Source organism: Medicago sativa, chromosome 1, assembly GCF_051527215.1.
Source record: "Medicago sativa cultivar Bolivia chromosome 1, Bolivia_mono, whole genome shotgun sequence".
Classification (NCBI taxonomy): domain Eukaryota; kingdom Viridiplantae; phylum Streptophyta; class Magnoliopsida; order Fabales; family Fabaceae; genus Medicago; species Medicago sativa.
Genome location: NC_140749.1, coordinates 21,411,393 through 21,430,277, shown reverse-complemented (window position 1 = coordinate 21,430,277; position 18,885 = coordinate 21,411,393). Strand labels below are relative to the sequence as shown.

The following is an 18,885-nucleotide window of genomic DNA, read 5'->3' as shown; positions in this document are numbered from 1 at the left end:
CACATTTTATAACCATGCATCAAAAACACATGCAATTTATAAACATACACTTCAGTAAATCTACAATGTCAATAATTCTGTGTATTGGAGGATTTCTAGCCATTCTAATCTTCCTATACATCTACTACTGGAGACGCAACAGAGATGATAGTATACCAATTAATTTGCCAATAATCGGTATGCTGCCGTCGCTTTTGCGTCACTTGTTCAAATTCCATGATTATGTAACCTTAATCATGAAACAGCATGGAGGAACGTTTCGATTTGAAGGAGCCTGGTTCACAAACACAAGCTTTATCGTTACTACTGATCCAATGAATGTTGATCACATTGCGAGCAAGAATTTTGGCAACTATGGAAGGGGGTCCAACTTCCAAGAAATTTTTGATTTTTTTGGAGATGGTATTTTAATGTCTAATCCTCACGTATGGAAACAACAGAGGACAATGTTTCATTCATTTCTGAAAAGGAAAACCTTCAAGAACTTTTTCCAACAAACTATGAAGAAAAAGCTAGAGAAGTGCCTAGTACCATTTCTTAATGATGCATCTGAAATAGGTGCACAGGTGGAACTGGAGGATGCCTTGAATAGGTTCACTTTTGATAGCATCTGCACGATTGCATTTGGATTTGATCCTAATTGCCTTCCAAACAAATTTAATGAGCTAAGAGAAATTGCTTATCAAAAATCTCTTCCTGTGATAGATGAGGTGATAATCTACCGGCACTTTATTCCAAGTTATCTATGGAAGCTGCAAAAATGGCTCCATGTTGGTCAAGAAAAAAAGTTAAGGGAAGCCGAAGAAAATCTTGACCGTTTCTTGTATGAAAGTATAACATTTTCCAAACAAGAGCAGAGCAAGTGCAGCAGCAGTGAAGAAATAGATAACTTTGTAAAAGCACTGATGAAGGAAGAATCTGGAAACGGGGGAATGGATGAGAAGTATCTTAGAGACAATGTACTCTCTCTGTTTTTAGCAGGAAATGGCCCAGTTAGTACAGGTCTCAGTTGGTTTTTCTGGCTTGTTTCAACTCATCCTATTGTCGAAGCCAAAATTATTCAAGAAATCAAAGATAACTGGAAAACACAAGAGGGGAATCAGATTCTTTCGAGAGATGAGGATCTTGATAAGCTAGTGTACCTCCATGGAGCTATATGTGAAGCCTTGAGGCTCTATCCACCTGTACCTTTTGAGCATATTTGTGCGGTCAAATCCGATATACTACCTAGTGGAGAGCGTGTTAGTCCAAATACAAGGTTACTGTACTCATTGTACGCTATGGGAAGGATGGAACAAATATGGGGAGAAGACTGCATGGAATTTAAGCCTGAGAGATGGGTATCAGAGAGAGGACACATTATACATGTTCCATCTTACAAGTTTATAGCTTTTAATACAGGTCCTAGAAGTTGTTTGGGTAAAGATCTTAGTTTCATTCAAATGAAGATGGTCGCAGCTGCTTTGTTACAGAATTTTCACATAAAGGTGGTGGAAGGTCACCCTGTAACCCCAAAGCTTTCATTTGTTCTTCACATGAAACATGGCTTGAAGGTTAAAGTCACTAAAAGATGCATTTGACTGAAGTCACTCCGAACGATCGGTGATATATGTTGTCTTCTATAACCTATTTGTCATTCTTGCTCTATGTCTTTGTGAAAACAATTAATGTTATGGTTTGGTTATGTTTTTTTTTTTTTTTTGGTCAAGTATGGTTTGGTTATGTTATTCTCTATTTTAAAAATTATATGTCAATGTAGTAAATTATTTTAAGTTGAACTTTGTTATATTTTGAAGTTATTGGACATCACCTCTCCATGCATTAATTAATAATACATTGTTATAAGAAATTTAAAAAACCTAAATTATTCTATATTTATATGTCATACTATTTATGTTGAAATATCTATCTATAATATCAACTTATAATAGTAATGTAAATTATCTATCCAAATTTATGTTGTAAATTTTGAGTATATTTCAAAAGTTTCAAATATTTCGTCTCCCATATTTTTAATTGAGAAATATAGAATAATATTTTAATTGAAAATTATATCATATCCCTCTTAATATAAGAAAACAACATGTTGTGGAAAACCAAATTATACCCTATCCTTATTGGTTGCCACATAAACAAATTAAGGGTAAAACCTGTCTTTAATTTACTTTATGTGACTAATTTACCTCATCCAACTATGTTGATGTCATCTAATGATCAGTTATATGCAGTTCAGTTTCTTTCCTCTTGACTTATTTTACACAATTAGATGTAGACTAATTGTTCCAACTAAAATTTCAAATTTCCCCCTTCACACGAGGTAAAGAGTCCTTTTGCTGAAAAGGTCTGGTTTGGGGGGAAGCTATATTCATAGGTACCCAATCAATCACAAACATCACACTTCTCAATATTTTTACTGATATATCTCCAAACTTATACCAAAGTCTAACACTACATCACACTTATCACTCTCACCTCATTTCCACCTCTCTCACAAACACTCAACCGAAGTTGCTTTCTGGTAAATGCATCTCAACCCATTTTGATCTTTGTTTTTCATCTATTGTACCGTTTGTTTATTTCTTTTCAGTTACTTTCTCTTTTAACCTCTTAATTTATTTTTTCTCTGTTTATTTTCGAAATGTTTCTATGTCCTTCAATGTTTTGCTGAAAGGTACTTATATCATATTTAATATAAACTTCTTCAACTAAGTTAATATAAACTTCTTCACATAGTTGTTTCATGGCTTTAAAATTTCCAGATCTATGTCGTTTTTTCTTTTTTTGTATGTTTGATGCTCTGTATTGTTGTTTTTCAGTGTTTAAAATTGCTGCATAGTTTCAACTTATCCAGATCTCTTTATATTCACTTCATATTTCCTGTTTGTGTGTTAGAGGCTACAATGGAAAGACCATTCGAATACGTTGCTGATATTAATGACAAAAAAGATCTCTGGAAACTAGCTGTCAAAGTGAAAGACAAATGGACTATGGTGAAAGATGGGAGGGAGCATTTGGAGTTGGTCATTGCTGATGCCAAGGTGGTTAAATCGTTTTACTAAATGTATATGTTTGCATTATACGATTCAAACTAATGTTTTTCATGTTTTGTTGAATAGGGAAACGATATTCAGGTCATTATCCCTACTGCATACAAAGCTATTTATGACAAAATCCTTCTGGAAAACTCAACCTACACATTATCTAACTTTCAAGTGTCAAGCAATGATTTGGTGTTCAAAGCTACTGACCATAAATTTGTGTTGAAATGGACTGGTGGTACTACTGCTGTTGATGTCAATGCCCATGACATTCCTGACCACCTCTTGAAATTTAAACCTTTTGCTGAAATTGTTGCTAGAAAGTGGAGGCCAGATCTCTTATATAGTAAGTGTTTCCTATTAATTATAATTTAAATACTTACATTATAGAACTGTATAGAGTTTAAATCACTCATATTTGTGGTTTTTTATCCGTCATTAGATGTTATTGGAGTTGTTCAAGACATGGGATACTGTCAACTTAATGAGGGTGCCGGGAAAAAACTACAAGTGAACTTTACTATGAAAGATTTGAGGTCTAAAGCATATCATATAATTAAATCATTTACTTTCTGCATTTTTTTAATGTTACATATAGCATTTCTTTATTAACATGGTCCACTTATGTAGTGACATATCTCTGAACTGCACTCTTTGGGAGGAATATGCTGGGAAGTTTATTGAATTTAACACTCAGAGGAAAGGAACTGGACCGGTTGTTGTTTTGCTGAAGTATGGAAAGGTCAAGGAAGAGGGTAATTTCGACAAATCTATATGTTACTTATTGTTCGTATGATGTATTTAGTGTCTTTATCTGTTTGTTCAATCAGCATTATTATTGCTGTATGTAGGGCGTTTCCCGCTAAGTGTATCCAACACTTACTCTTTTACCAAACTGTTTATCAATGATGACATTCCTGAAATCAAAAAGTTTATGATGAGGTTGGTGTTTTTCATGTCAGTTTTTATTGTTTCTTTTATGTTTCTACTAAAATTACCATCAATTTTATTTCACGTTCTTTGTTGTATGTAGTCTGCCAAAGGAAGATCAGGTTTACTCCAACTCTCAGTTGGTCTGTACACAGTCACAAGGTAGTTCTCAGTTCAACTCAATAGAGGACCTGCTATGTACTCCTCTAATATTGCCTCTGTCGCTTATCGTCGCACTTGACCAGGTTTGCCCTTACATTATGTTTGATTTTATTCAGTTGCTTAATCTTAACATTTGTTCGTAAATACTGTGTTCAGTCAAAGGTTTTAACTTTTCCTATTTCTTTATATATAGATTTCCTACTGTCTTGCTGTTGCGACAATTGAAAAGGTTAACTCAACCAAGCATGGTTGGTACTACCTTGCTTGCCACAAATGTCCAAAAATTGCCAAAGGTGACAAACCTCCATACACTTGTGACTCTGGCCATAACACCGAAACTGAGATTGTCAGGTATATCTCATTGCAATCCAGCCCTCTTAAATACACTATTACACCGTCAAAATTACATATCTATTTGTTTGGATTTTCAGGTACAAGCTGGAGGTGGAAGCCTCTTATCAGTTTACCAAAACCACTTTTGTGCTTTGGGATGCTGAAGTTAGTCAGTTGCTGGGAATTTCTGCTTCTCAGCTTCGTCTGAACATGATTTCTGTGATTATCTAACTATATGATGTCTTTATATAGTCTTAACCTAACCATAACTTTTTCTTTAACGCTACATTGTAATCTAAATTTCACAGGCTGGTATTACAAACCGTTTGGAATATCCTCTTGTGATGGATTCTATTGCTGAAAAGAATGTGGTTGCTAAGGTTAAATGGCAGCCTAGGTGGAAGACATGTTCTGTTGTATGTCTTAAAGAAGGACCATCCTTTGTTCAACAAGTTGAGTCAAAGTTTCCCAATTGGCAGGTATACTACCTATCATACTTTGTCTACTCATTACACCATCAATATGATTTATAATAATTATGTACCTTTATGTAATGCAAACAACCAGGTTGATGAACCCATTCATGTTGAAGAAGCTATTGATCACAATGTTCCCAGCGAAGATCCCACAAACTCTGTTGTAAGATATTACTCAATGTTGTTATCAGCATAATCATAAAACAATCACTTAAGCTATTTATTAACTTTGTGTGTGGTGTTACCTCTAGGTTGACGTCTCTGCCACTTCTGAGTATGATCCTGAAGCTAGCAGCCAAGTCACACCAGTTAGCACCTTTAAGTCTGCAGACTTCTTAAAGGATGTTGACACCCTATCCCAGATGACTCCTTTCAGCAACAACTCCCTCTCTGTTGATGCAGACAAGCATGTCTCTGGTTGTTCAACTCCTGCTGCGACCAATGCAGTCTATGCTGCAGCTCATCCAGCTCCTCCCAAAGATGATACCACTCCTGCTAGGCACTCTTCATCAAAGAGGGTGAAACTCATCAAACAGGAGAAGAAGTGAGTTGTGACGTGGATCAAACCATTTTTTGGTGGATCATATGAGAGTGTTATTGTAGTATCATATCTACTAAGATATGGGGCACTACTCCTCTATGATCAGTTTTTAAGTACTATCTTGGTTTGTAATATATTTCCGAACACCTTCAGTTGGTTTGCGCTGCAAATTCCACCTGAAACCAGACATCTTTAAGTGTTATTAACTTATGCATCTTAATTTTACTATTTTAATGTTCATTTTACCTTTAAGCAATTCATATGGCTGAACATCTTCCTAATCTTTCATATTTACATTATTTCATCAAACATCATCAAAGTTAAATTGTTAAAATCTCTTACTACGTTTGTAACACAATATAATACTTGGTTTTGGCATTCAGACTAACTTTAATTATCTATACAATATATGCTCTCCTCATACTTCTACCTATTTTTCTATGTCATATTTTCTTTTTTTCATCAAACATGATCAAAATTAAATTGTTAAAATCTCTTACTACGTTTGTAAGACAATTTAATACTTGCTTTTGGCATTCAGATTAACTTTGATTATCTATACAATATATGCACATTTCATACTTCTACCTATTTTTCTATGTCATATTTATCATACCTATTCTTTCAACAACTTCCACGTATTAGTACCCCATTTTCCTATAATGTACAACCCTCCATCTTATGCGCAATTACCAGTTCCTCAATTCCTTCCCATTTTTTGTTGCAACATGCACCAAACTTATACTAAGAAATATATTATATTCAACATTTCAAACAAATACTATATTCTTTTAATTTTTTTAATTTTGTGTTATCATATATCTAGAAGGCTTGACTTCACCTTTATTTTAAACTCATTTATACTTATAACCATCCATGCTAACTATGTATGATAGTTCTATATGTTCATGGGACTGGCATCATTGAAGTCTTATATCACCTAAGCTGTTAGTTGATTTTTACAATATTTCACATAATTCATACTTATAACCATCCATGCAAACTATGTATGATAGTTCTATATGTTCATGGGACTGGCATCATTGAAGTCTTATATCACCTAAGCTATTAGTTGATTTTTACAATATTTCACATTTACAAATTTATTTTTTCTCTCTCTTATTTTTTTTTATCATTATATTACTACGTCTTATTTTTTATTCATATTTTATGGAATACCACAATTTAGTTTGTCTTCCCCATACTAAACTTTACAAAACTAAATATTTATTTATAATTAGTTTAAACAAACAACAGTTGGCGGGACAAGACTAACCAGCACCATGCTTATCTCTTTCTGCCAAGCATTTAATGCAATTTAGAGTAGACACCATACCACACATTTTATCAGTACTATTTTTTAGAAGCTATAGGTAGATGACACAGTGTTTCATACAAACAGTACACCCATGCTTCTGTTTTCAAAACTAAAATCATTATTTTCAACTTTTTTAGACAGTCTCTATACTTGGTGCGCCCCACAGTCTAATCATTTACATTATAATATAATTCCATCTTTCTTTATTGCATTCTAACTAGCAATTGTTTGTTGTAAGTTCTTATTTTCAAATATCTATATTATCTAATACTAACTAAAACTAATTTATGCATCCAAGTGGGAAATCTCTTTTAAACACACTCAACTATAGCTTACACTCTGAACTGTATACATTCTGCTAAACTCCAATCTCATTACATGCAGACCTGAACTCATATTTGACATCAGGTTTTCAATTCTTCTACTTTTGTTTATTCAACACAGTTTAAAACTTAGATTCTAAATTCATATTATTTAAGCATCAGGATCAGCCATTTACTCTATCTGTTTTTTATATCTATGCTACTCTCATTCATATTTGTATCAACTGCTACTATAATATATCAAAATTTAATATATCAAAATTCAATCTAGAATCACTCAAATTCATATACCACGATTAATAGCTTAATGTTCATTGTGTCTAACTACAAACAATCTTATTCATTTCAGCAACAATGAAACAAGTTCAACCTGATGTTGAAGCTATAACCACAGCAAGACGTAAAAGAAGGATTTTATTGCAGCAGACTAACAAAAACAAATCAAAGGCTACAACTTCTAAGTCACTATCTGGCAGTACATCTCTATCACAAAGCACAAGTTATACAACACCACCCACTACACGGAGAACTGTTAATTCTAAGGTTACCACTCAGACTCCTTCTTCCAAAGTGTCAAATATTTTACACACTTCTCAGGAAAATACAAGTGACCACTTACTGGCACATATAAGTCCCTCATGTTGTCAGGTTGGAACAAAGCGGAATGCTAACTCTTTTGGGAATGCATCTGAAGTAATGAACAACAAGAGAAGAATCCAAACTTCCAATGTTGATCCTCTAAGGAAACCACTATCCAATATTACTTCATCCACAGTAAATCAGATTCCTACCCAGTTTCCTCAAAAAAACTTTGCATCTACTGAAAAATCTCCAGTTAACAGCCTAAGACCATCATCAAACTTGCAAAGGCCAATACACAATCATACTTACAATGCAAGTCAACACTTACCAAGAACAGGTTTTCCCTCATCTTCCAATGTTGGGACAAGGCCAAATCTTCAATCTTGGGCTAATAGACCTAATTTCATTAACAACACTACACATTTAACTAGCTCTGTCAATGATGTTGTTACACCAACTCCTGCTGATCTAAGATCATCTAAACTCAATCAGATACCAAGTATTGGAGTTAATCATGTTGGAAATTATCAATGTAATTCTTCCAATCATACACAGTACTCTGCCATAGGTGTTGAACCACCAATACATGCTACAAGGAGATCTGTACCTGGGGTCAACCTGCTGAACAAATTTCTAGCAACAATCAACACAAACAAACCCATCAAGCCATCTCCTACAGCAGGAAGCAAGAGAAATATGGAAAACTGTCCTTCTCCAAGCATTGGCAAAAGAAATAGGCCAACAATCCAGTCAGCTAACTCTGAATCTATGGAACAACCTTTGCCTACAAACAATACTTCATTGCCTCCTCGAAGACTTGGTAAACAACCCATTCCAAATAGCAGAACCCAATCATATCAATCCTTTGTACCTCAATCGGATAACTTCATCAATAAGCCCCGACCGTTTACACAAGGTCAATCAAGTACTCCTCCAAATCCTTCTGTTCAATCTAAACAGCACAATTTTCACAATGATGCAGATTACTATGCTGCTAAGGAGAAAGACATACCAATTGGACATACTGATCAATCAATTGTTGATGCTGGAACAAGTGAATCAGATTCTGATCAAACAGACAACACCAATTCAGATAGTGGGACAGATGATGAGGAGCCTGAGATAGATGACATGTTTTTGCAAGGTATATCATATAAACATGTCATATCTAAACAACTATCTATATATTTTCAAGTCTTTTCGACAGCAAATTAATAACTTTTTCCTTTTCATTTGTATAGTGTACTTTGATATAGGCGATCCTATTTGGGAGTGCAAAAAATGTGGTGCTTTATTATGGTATCAAGAGAGGAAAGACAAGTCTAGAAACACAACTGTGCCCAAGTTCCAGTTATGTTGTGGAGCTGGAAAAGTGCAACTGCCCTTACTAGATCAACCTCCAGAATACTTACAACATTTGTTACATGATCATCATAGCAGGGACAGCAAGAACTACCAGGCTAATACAAGAACTTACAATGCTATGTTCTCTTTCACTTCTCCTGGCATGGATATGGATACTCCAACAAACAAAGGGAGAGGTCCACCAACTATAAGACTACATGGCCAAGCTTGCCACAGGATTGGAAGCATGTTACCAATGTCAGGAAATCGTCCTAAATTTGCTCAGCTCTATATTTATGACACTGATAACGAGATTTCAAACAGAATGGGAACTTTCATGTAATATATTATATACACTTTATATTGTTCTTTATTCAACTTCAAAATTAATAACTATGCCATGACTCCCATTAAATATATTGTTTCATTTTTCTATCACAGGAACAACAAAGATCTTGATGAAGGAATAGTCAAAGGATTAAAGCAAATGTTGGATGCAAACAATGTACATGCAAAAGCTTTTAGAATGGCCAGAGACATTTTAAAGGATGGCCAGGTTCAAGATTTAAAACTTAAACTCATTTCAGATAGGAAAACCGATGGCAGAGTTTACAACAAACCGACTGTTTCTGAGGTAGCAGCACTTATTGTTGGGGACATTGATTCTGCTGCTCGGAGGGACATAATCATGCAAAATCGGAGTGGGCAGTTACAAAGGATCGACGAATTCCATGCAAGTTATCTTGGATTTCAATATCCTCTCATTTTTCCTTATGGTGAAGACGGATACCGACCTGGCATTTTACTGCGTTATAAAGATGACAGTGTCATCACTGGTCGAAAAAGGTTAACAATAAAAATGTGGCTTTCATTTAGACTACAACTTAGGAAGCTTGAAGCAACAACATTATTGTGCTCCAGAAGACTATTAATGCAATTTATGGTTGATGGGTACGCTATGATGGAAGCAGAAAGACTTAATTGGATAAGGAGAAACCAGAAACAGTTGAGAGTGGGAAAATATAGGCAACTCAATGATGCACATGTTACTAACAACCAAGGTCAGCAAACTATCAGAGGAAAGAGAGTGGTTTTACCATCAACATTTGTAGGAAGTAAGAGATACATGGATCAACTATATTTTGATGGAATGGCTATTTCATCTGTTATAGGATTTCCAGATCTTTTTATCACATTTACATGCAATCCAAATTGGCCAGAGATCACAAGAGAGTTGGCTAAGTTCAATTTGAAGCCACAAGATCGTCCTGATATCATTGCAAGAGTATTCAAGATCAAATTTGATGAGCTTATGAAGGACTTAACAAAAAGGCATATACTTGGGAAGGTCATCGCATGTAAGGAGTTATTTAATCTATAACATGTTATTTCAACTATTTATTTCAATGTGTTTATTCTGAGCTTATTCATTTATTTTTATCTACAATTCACAGATATGTACACAATTGAGTTTCAAAAAAGAGGGTTACCCCATGCACACATTCTCATTTTCCTACATCCCTCAAGCAAGTATCCAACTGCAGCGGGTATTGATCAGATCATATCAGCGGAGGTCCCTGATCCTAAGAAGCACAATGCATTGTACAACTTAGTGAAGTGTCATATGATGCACGGTCCATGTGGCCTAGCTAGAACATCTTCACCATGTATGAGAAACAATAAATGTTCAAAGTTCTTTCCTAAAAAGTATACTGAGCAGACTATTGTGGATGTTGATGGTTATCCGGTCTACAAGAGAAGTTCCAATACTCACACCATTGTGAAAAATGGCATTACATTGGATAACCGACATGTAGTGCCATACAACCCAAGGTTGTTGTTGAAATATCAAGCACATATCAACATGGAATGGTGTAACCAAAGCACATCAATTAAATACCTGTTCAAGTACATTCACAAAGGTTATGATCGTATCACAGCATCCATTGTAAACTCCAACCAGCAAATTAGAACTGTACAGCAGCCAATTGATGAAATCAAACAATATCTAGATTGTAGGTATGTCTCACCAAGTGAGGCATGTTGGAGGATTTTTTCCTTTTCGATTCATGGACGAAAACCGGCTGTTGAACGTATGTTCTTTCATTTGGTCGGAGAGAAATGCATATACTTTACTGATCATGCATCAATGGAGAATGTTTTGGAAAAAGCTAGCGTAACCGAGTCAATGTTCACAGCTTGGTTACAAGCTAATCAAGAGTATGCAGCTGCAAGAGAACTTACATATGGCCAATTTGTTTCAAAATTTGTTTATAGCAAAAAAGACAGAGTTTGGACACCTAGAAAGCGTGGGTTTACCATTGGTAGATTAATTTGGGTTCCGCCTACAACTGGAGAGTTGTTCCACTTGCGAATGATGTTGACTGTTGTCAAAGGACCAAGAACTTATGAGGAAATTCGCAAAGTTGGTGAGATTCAATACCAGACATTCAGGGAGGCTTGCTTTGCAATGGGATTTCTTGAGGATGACAGAGAATTCATAGGGGCTATTAGAGAAGCTTACCAGTGGGGTTCATGTTATTTCCTTCGCAGATTGTTTGTCATAATGCTCCTTGCTGGATCAATTAACAGGCCACGACATGTTTGGAACAGTACAGTTCATTGGCTATCTGATGGAATATTACGTGAACAACGTCTCTTAGCCAACAACCCAGGTGTCATTTTACTCACATTTCTGTTTAAATATATGCTTACACTACCTACTTATTATATCAAACTAACGTATTTCATTTTAAAATATGTTCATACCATTATACAGAATTACTCCTGACAGATGAACAATTGCACAACTTGACTATGATTGAAATCGAGAAATTGTTGCAATCAAGTAGGAGAACTTTGAAGGATTTTCCTTCATTGCCTTATCCAAATGGGTATGTGCTTGAACAACTGGGGAATAGACATATCTACGATGAGCGTAATTATAATACGGATGAGTTAAAGGCAGAATTTCAGCAGCTCTTTTCATCCCTAACAGGTAATTTTGTATTAGACACACACACATAGGAATCTATTCAATAAACTATGAATTCCTTTATATATATACATTACTAATTATACCCTATATATATATACTTAACAGATGAACAACTGGGAATATATGATAAAATCATGGCAGCTGTTACAGCTCAGAAGGGGGGGGTTTTCTTTTTGCATGGTTATGGTGGTACCGGCAAAACTTTCATGTGGCGGACTCTCGCAAGTAAGTTAAGATCAAAACATGAAATCGTATTGACTGTTGCAACAAGTGGAATAGCAGCATTACTCCTACCTGGAGGTAGAATAGCACATTCAAAGTTTAAGATGCCAGTGCCAACACTAGACAACTCAACTTGCAACATCGATTATGACAGTGATATGGCAAACTTACTTCGTGAAACCAAGTTGATTATATGGGACGAAGCACCGATGGCTCATAGATATACATTTGAGTGTTTGGATAGGACACTCAAGGACATAATGAGTACAGAAGACAAGAAATGTGAGATCATTTTTGGTGGTAAGGTTGTCGTTTTTGGGGGGGATTTTAGACAGATACTACCAGTCATACCAAGATCTGATCGCTCTGATATTGTGCATGCTGCCATTAATGCTTCGTATATATGGGACCATGTCCAAGTTCTGACATTGACCCAAAACATGAGACTCAAACATGGTTCCAATTCTGAAGAAAATAAAGAAATTGCTGATTTTTCCAGGTGGCTGTTAGATGTTGGAGATGGGAAAATATCTGAGCCTAACGATGGTTATGCTGATATCCCTATTCCGGCAGACATGTTGATCACAGAATATAATGATCCCATACTTGCAATTGTTCAAAGTACATATCCTGATTTTTTGGAAAACTACAAGAAGTATGAGTACTTAAAGAATAGAGCTATATTAGCCTCCACTGTTGAGGTTGTTGATCAGATTAATGATTATGTTCTTGATCTCATGCCAGGTATTGTCCTCATATAGACAAACGTATACACACTTTCTATATATTTAATAGATGTGTCGTTTATGATTAATGTTACATTTTTTTTTTGATAGGTGAAGAAAGAATATACTATAGTGCAAATTCTGTAGACAGATCAGAGATGCATGACAGCACTGTCGTCGATGTCTTAACCCCAGAATTTTTAAGTTCACTACGTACTTCGGGACTTCCAAATCATCAGATCAAGTTGAAGGTTGGAACTCCAATCATGCTACTAAGGAATATAGATCAATCTGAAGGGTTGTGCAATGGAACAAGGTTGATTGTCACAAAGTTGGCCATTCATGTCCTAGAAGCAAAGATAATGGGGGGCAAGCATCATGGTAACATCATTTATATACCAAGGATGGATATGTCACCATCTCAATCTCCATGGCCTTTCAAATTAAACAGAAGACAGTTCCCAATTATAGTCTCCTATGCAATGACAATTAACAAATCCCAAGGACAGTCCCTAGATTGGGTTGGTCTTTACTTACCAAAAGATGTTTTCAGTCATGGCCAGATATATGTAGCTATCTCCAGGGTCACCAGTAAAAAGGGTATCAAGATACTAATTCATGATGCAAAGAAGGAACCCAAAGACATGACAACAAATGTTGTATACAAAGAGGTCTTTCAGAATGTCTAACAGGTAACATTTTCTATCTTTTATCAATTCAGGTTCTATCAATATTAACTATATCTATTTAAGCTAAAATCACTTATTCAACAAACACTGCAGGGTTACTCACACATATGATTCACCACTTTCCAATGCAACCTTCATATCCAAACTGTAAACTTAAGCAATTGCAAGCTGATTGTCTCTCATTTTATAAGTTGAAGGATTGATGTATATATGGTTATGTAACTTATCTTAAAACAACTCACCTGTTATTTAAGCTGCTTATCTGCATTTCTCTTTCTCTGCTCTACATTTCAACTTTGTCAGTGTAAACAACTCCACATTAACTTTGGTTAACCTGAAAATTTCCAACAACAATCATATCAAGTTGATGCATGTCAATTGATGGTTTTCTTATGTATTAGATCCAATATTTATCTATCATTCTGGTTACCTACTTCTATGGTTGTCTTTTTCTTTTATCTCTCTGCATGAGCACACATAAAAAGTATAATTAACATCAATATTGGGTGGATCTGGCTATATATTTAATAGAATATAGACAACTCACCAATATTGTATAAGATCTAACAGGCAGGCATCACACTTTACTCAGTTAATGTATACTCCCATATAAATTTCTTTGCCAAATCATGCTTGCTCCCACAATAACAATTAGCCTCTAATTCGTTATTAACTGAATCTTCTTCATACATATCTGTGTTGTAAATTATATAGCTATCACTTCTCTTATTACATGTTAATCATTATTTCTTTCAAATCATTTCCATTTTAGTGTAATTCAACAATATTCCTTCACATTTATTACTTTTTATAGATAAAAATAAATTGAAAATAGTGCTACCTATAAATAATTTCTTAGGATTTCCAATAATTAAACATGATAGAAAATATCGATTTACATACCTCGATGAAGTAGACATCATACAACAACTTTTCAACGGAACACATCAGATTCTTTAACTATCAGCTTCTTTATCATAATATAGTGTACATATAGTTTTCTTTAACAAAAACCATAAATGCTTACAACCGCAGCAGAATAAACAGATATAACACCATTAAGGTCATTAAAGCTAATAAATTTTGAAACTCTATATTAAATACAATTTTTTTTATCATATCTAAATATTATGATAAAAAATGCACTATAAAACAAAATAAATCTGGCCTACAATGCATGTGCAATATTCTGTATTTCATTCAAAAGATGAAATGCATAGATCTAATCAACTTTAGAATCTCAAGTTAGCTAGAGAACAAAAACTCTGCACTTGGTAACGTGCTCAATTAGTACACATAAAGCTACATACGATACACTTTCTTTTTGTAATACTTTACCATACACAAATAATGTTACACATTGTATTCTACAATGTATACCAATACAATACTTTTTATATATCCATTTATGCTCTTTGTTCTAATTTGTATTCTATATTTTTTTCTTTTAATTTGTGTCTCACAAAATGATTGTTCACATTATATATAGCCACCTCATTTGTCTTGCCATTTATAATATCTATTCAATATATTAAATTACTAAATGTCATCTATTAGTGTTTGATCTATACCAAATTTTCAAAAGCTATACCGACCCAGTATAAAGAGAATTATTTCAATATCTCCAAATAACAACTAATTTTTTTTTCTTTCAATTACCTACATAATTTATTTACTTCTTATTTTCAATACCAAATGCATATATCTTTATAGTTTACTCTTTGCTTTTAACCAACTTATATTTCAAAATTCTGACTTACTTTTAGTTCACTCAGCCCAATATAACACTGCAACCATTGGCCCAATATAATTCAGCCCATTCCATTGCCCTTCTATTCAACTATATCAAATTACTACTCTTCTACTGTATGCCCAATCCACTCAACTCAACCAAGTACCCAACATTATAGCCTTTCCTAAATTCACAAAAGTCAATGTCATAACTAACTTGAAGAAGCCAAAAAATAAGGCATGCATGGTCCTACATGAGTCCTATACATTACACAAGTAAGATTTGATGCAATTATCCAATATTTTATTTGTCATTCTCATTATTTAATATTTAATTCATCTTTAAATGAGTTAGGATATTTTGTTCTGTACAATATCAATAGTCAAGTGACTATACACTTTCACTTTCAGAAACATGTGTTGTATGTGTTATGTACATTTATTCAATTGTATATGTTTTGCATGTATAAACTTTATTCTCAATCACATGCATCATTTCAGACTTTATGTCTATTCAAACACAAACTGACAATACACAACAATACATCTTTTCTGGTTTCAAATAGTTTAGATTCTATCAACTTTCAATGAATAAGTACCATATCATTATAATACTTCAATAGTATAGATTCCTATATGATTTGCCAATTCATACTTTCGAATCAATCCCTGCAGCATGCTTTGAAGTATTTCTCCTCAAATTATTCAAATTTTTGTTCTTACCACTTAACACCACATAGGTGTGTGCCAAAACGATAAGTACTACATTACATATTTTATTATTAACCTGATACACTATTACTTTCTATATATATATATATATATATATATATATATATATATATATATATATGCTAACATTCACTTAATTTTGCATTACTCTAATTTAACTTTATCAAATTACCAACCTCAAGTTATGACATCTCTTGAACTAATTCTACCAAGCACTCCAATTCATCAGTTTTCTGCAGTTAAATTATTTTACCAGGTACATTATTTCACATTTTGTTACATTTATTTTAACCCCTATTTCATATGTATTTTTTTTTTTTACTTTCATTACGTATATCATTGCAGAAACAGGCTGAATTCGACCCTTCTATTGTCGAAAAGTTTGGAAATCAATTTCAACATCGCTGGGAGATTGTTAACCAAGATGGATCGGTTTTAAAACTCTATATTAAAAAAAACTTTTTTAACCCTACAATAGCAGTTGGTTGGAAAGAACTTAGAAAATACTATAATTTTGCTGAATCAGCTGAAGTCAACTTTGCGTATTTTGGATCAAACATATTCAGAATCACCGATTTCAAAACAATTGAATGTATTACAGAAATTCCACAATTTCATAGCAGGGCTGTTAGAACTAATGAAAATAAATACTTTGATATTCAATTTGTAAGATCGGAGTTGGAGAGGTCAACATTGGTTAGCTAATACTCAACTCTTCGTTTAATTATCTCTTCCAATTATTAGTATTTATGTTATTTTTATTCTCACTTAGTTTGTTAATGTTCAACTGCAGATATTACCATTGGACTTAGGAACTTATCTCAGTTTTAATGTATGTGACAGTCTGATACTGTGTGGAGATTATGGAGATAATCAAACATTTGATATAATTCGAAACAACGGAAACCAACTACCCACACATTTGGGACCTCTCTGGAATAGGTTCTGTGAAATTAATCATTTTACCCCCGGTTGTTACGTTAGATTTAAATTTTCAATCAATAATTATTATGTTTGTCATGCTTTTAAACTATGATTCTATTGTATTTTTATTAATTGTCTAATATCAATGTATCAATAGCCTATGTAATCTTTTTTTTTTTTGAGAGAACAATAGCCTATGTAATTCTATATCAAGAGACATTATAATATTTATGTCTTCCTGTTCAAGTCTACATCATTAAGCCACTGCTTCAATCAATGTATCAATAGCCTATGTAATCTTTTTTTTTTTGAGAGAACAATAGCCTATGTAATTCTATATCAAGAGACATTATAATATTTATGTCTTCCTGTTCAAGTCTACATCATTAAGCCACTGCTTCAATAGCATATATGCATATTAATGATATTTAGTCCTTATATTGTCGTCATATATACCAACGAAATTAACATATCAATTTACATTCCTTTCAAACTACTGTTTGTATTTTATTTTTGGCTAAAATATGTTTTTGGTCCCTGCAAATATAACGAGTTTGGATTTTAGTCCCTGGTAAAAAAAACTTTTCAATAATATCCCTGCAAGTTTTTTTTTTAAATAGTTCTTGGCCAGACTTTCCTGAGGATGTGGTGAGTTTTCGCTTACGTGGCACTTGCTGACTACGCATAAATGCTACACGTGGCATTTTAATTGATTACAATCTTTAAAAAATAAATTAAAAATCTGAAATTCTTTTTTATTTGTTTTAAGTTTCGAATTTAAAAAAATAAAAAATAAAATTACATTAAAACATAAATTTGGTTTTATTTTCAATTATTTGCTAAATAATATTTTATCATCAACCTCTAATTTCATCTTCAACCATTAGAATTACACAATCCTAACCTAAAACTACATTCAAAATCTACAAATTCACAAAAACACAAATCAATCCCAGTTTTATTCAGATGGTGAAATAAAGGATAATCAATGTTTAATTTGGTTTGTTGATGAACCAATTGAATCTGTATAAACCTGTAAAATTAAGAAGCATTGTAACAGAACAGTAATAGAAAAATAACTACAAAACCTGTAAAAAAACTCTCGGCAGAACCATTGACACAACCAAAAATCCTGTAGAATCTGTGTTCTCCCTCTTCCACCACTGTTATCGCTGGGATTTGCCCATTTTCTCAATAATTCTCGACTTCAAATTCGCAGTTCTACGATGGTTCGACGGTGTTGCCTCTACCGGCGTTCTTGTAACACCAATCTGTGGTCTAGGACAAAATTTTGCATGCCGATTCACATAGAGTTAACAGAATTGTTATTGATTTCAATTGCATCTGAGTTGTTGTCCGCAACACAATCTTGATTGGTTTTGATTTCCAGAATTGTGAATAAGAAGAAAAAGAATAAGAAGATGAGAGGAGAAACAAGGAGGAAGAGACAACGATTAAAGGAAGAATAATAATGGCATATACCCTCATTTTTAATCTCCCCCTTTCTATTTTCATCTTTTCAAATAAGGAAATAAAAATAATAATAAATCTTTTTATGTTTTTTTATTTTATTTTCTAATTTATTAATTCCTGGTCAATGCCACGTTGACAGTTTTGTACAGTCAGCAAGTGCCACGTGGCCGTAAATGTGTTGAATCATCACGAAAGTGAGTCCAGGGACTATTTTAAAAAGGGTTAATTATATTTTTAGTCCCTACGAAATTGCGACCTTTTAAGTTTAGTCCTTACTTAATTTTAATAGCATTTTTAATCCCTACAAAAAAAAATTTACTTATAATTTTAGTCCCTGCTAAAAT

The 18,885-nt window shown here is 33.7% G+C and overlaps 3 protein-coding genes, 1 long non-coding RNA gene and 1 pseudogene across 6 annotated transcripts; 4 read left to right on the top strand and 1 right to left on the bottom strand.

The window, feature by feature from the left end:
- Window positions 1-1,690, top strand: LOC146953589 (alkane hydroxylase MAH1 pseudogene; annotated as a pseudogene). The gene has a single exon (XR_015010777.1). The product of XR_015010777.1 is annotated as an alkane hydroxylase MAH1 pseudogene (transcript).
- A 232-nt stretch (window positions 1,691-1,922) lies between these two features.
- LOC146953588 (uncharacterized) lies at window positions 1,923-5,736 on the top strand. 2 transcript variants are annotated; one of them, XM_085710774.1, is made up of 12 exons: window positions 1,923-2,518; window positions 2,893-3,038; window positions 3,117-3,384; window positions 3,481-3,574; window positions 3,669-3,793; window positions 3,890-3,980; window positions 4,072-4,213; window positions 4,324-4,481; window positions 4,562-4,682; window positions 4,772-4,942; window positions 5,031-5,102; window positions 5,191-5,736. In XM_085710774.1, the coding sequence occupies exons 2-12, from the start codon at window positions 2,901-2,903 to the stop codon at window positions 5,485-5,487; spliced, it is 1,677 nt and encodes a 558-aa protein (XP_085566900.1). In that variant the 5' UTR covers window positions 1,923-2,518; window positions 2,893-2,900; the 3' UTR covers window positions 5,488-5,736. The 2 variants fall into 2 exon arrangements, with proteins under 2 accessions (XP_085566900.1, XP_085566897.1); XM_085710771.1 differs by having other exon boundaries at window positions 1,923-3,038.
- Window positions 5,007-14,235, bottom strand: LOC146953585 (uncharacterized). The gene is made up of 4 exons (XR_015010796.1): window positions 14,116-14,235; window positions 13,924-14,015; window positions 5,185-5,656; window positions 5,007-5,097 (listed from the first exon to the last, which is right to left on the bottom strand). It is a non-coding gene; the product is annotated as an uncharacterized LOC146953585 (long non-coding RNA).
- Window positions 7,444-9,167, top strand: LOC146953587 (uncharacterized). The gene is made up of 3 exons (XM_085741378.1): window positions 7,444-8,847; window positions 8,945-9,075; window positions 9,144-9,167. Exons 1-3 carry the CDS (start codon window positions 7,476-7,478, stop codon window positions 9,165-9,167), a joined length of 1,527 nt encoding a protein of 508 aa, XP_085597504.1. The 5' UTR covers window positions 7,444-7,475.
- LOC146953586 (uncharacterized) lies at window positions 9,172-13,681 on the top strand. The gene is made up of 6 exons (XM_085710764.1): window positions 9,172-9,386; window positions 9,489-10,405; window positions 10,502-11,722; window positions 11,827-12,045; window positions 12,151-13,011; window positions 13,104-13,681. The coding sequence occupies exons 1-6, from the start codon at window positions 9,187-9,189 to the stop codon at window positions 13,679-13,681; spliced, it is 3,996 nt and encodes a 1,331-aa protein (XP_085566890.1). The 5' UTR covers window positions 9,172-9,186.
- Window positions 14,236-18,885: the final 4,650 nt, after the last annotated feature.

Bases quoted from the DNA above. Each gene is read 5' to 3' on its own strand.
- LOC146953588 (XM_085710771.1), top strand. From the start codon at position 2,793: ATGCTCTGTATTGTTGTTTTTCAGTGTTTAAAATTGCTGCATAGTTTC. The intron at 3,981-4,071 runs GTTGGTGTTTTT...TGTTGTATGTAG, and splicing joins ATCAAAAAGTTTATGATGAG to TCTGCCAAAGGAAGATCAGG. The intron at 4,683-4,771 runs GTGATTATCTAA...TAAATTTCACAG, and splicing joins TTCGTCTGAACATGATTTCT to GCTGGTATTACAAACCGTTT.
- LOC146953587 (XM_085741378.1), top strand. From the start codon at position 7,476: ATGAAACAAGTTCAACCTGATGTTGAAGCTATAACCACAGCAAGACGT. The intron at 8,848-8,944 runs GTATATCATATA...TCATTTGTATAG, and splicing joins AGATGACATGTTTTTGCAAG to TGTACTTTGATATAGGCGAT. The intron at 9,076-9,143 runs GTGCAACTGCCC...TCATCATAGCAG, and splicing joins TATGTTGTGGAGCTGGAAAA to GGACAGCAAGAACTACCAGG.
- LOC146953586 (XM_085710764.1), top strand. From the start codon at position 9,187: ATGTTCTCTTTCACTTCTCCTGGCATGGATATGGATACTCCAACAAAC. The intron at 12,046-12,150 runs GTAATTTTGTAT...TATACTTAACAG, and splicing joins GCTCTTTTCATCCCTAACAG to ATGAACAACTGGGAATATAT. The intron at 13,012-13,103 runs GTATTGTCCTCA...TTTTTTTGATAG, and splicing joins TGTTCTTGATCTCATGCCAG to GTGAAGAAAGAATATACTAT.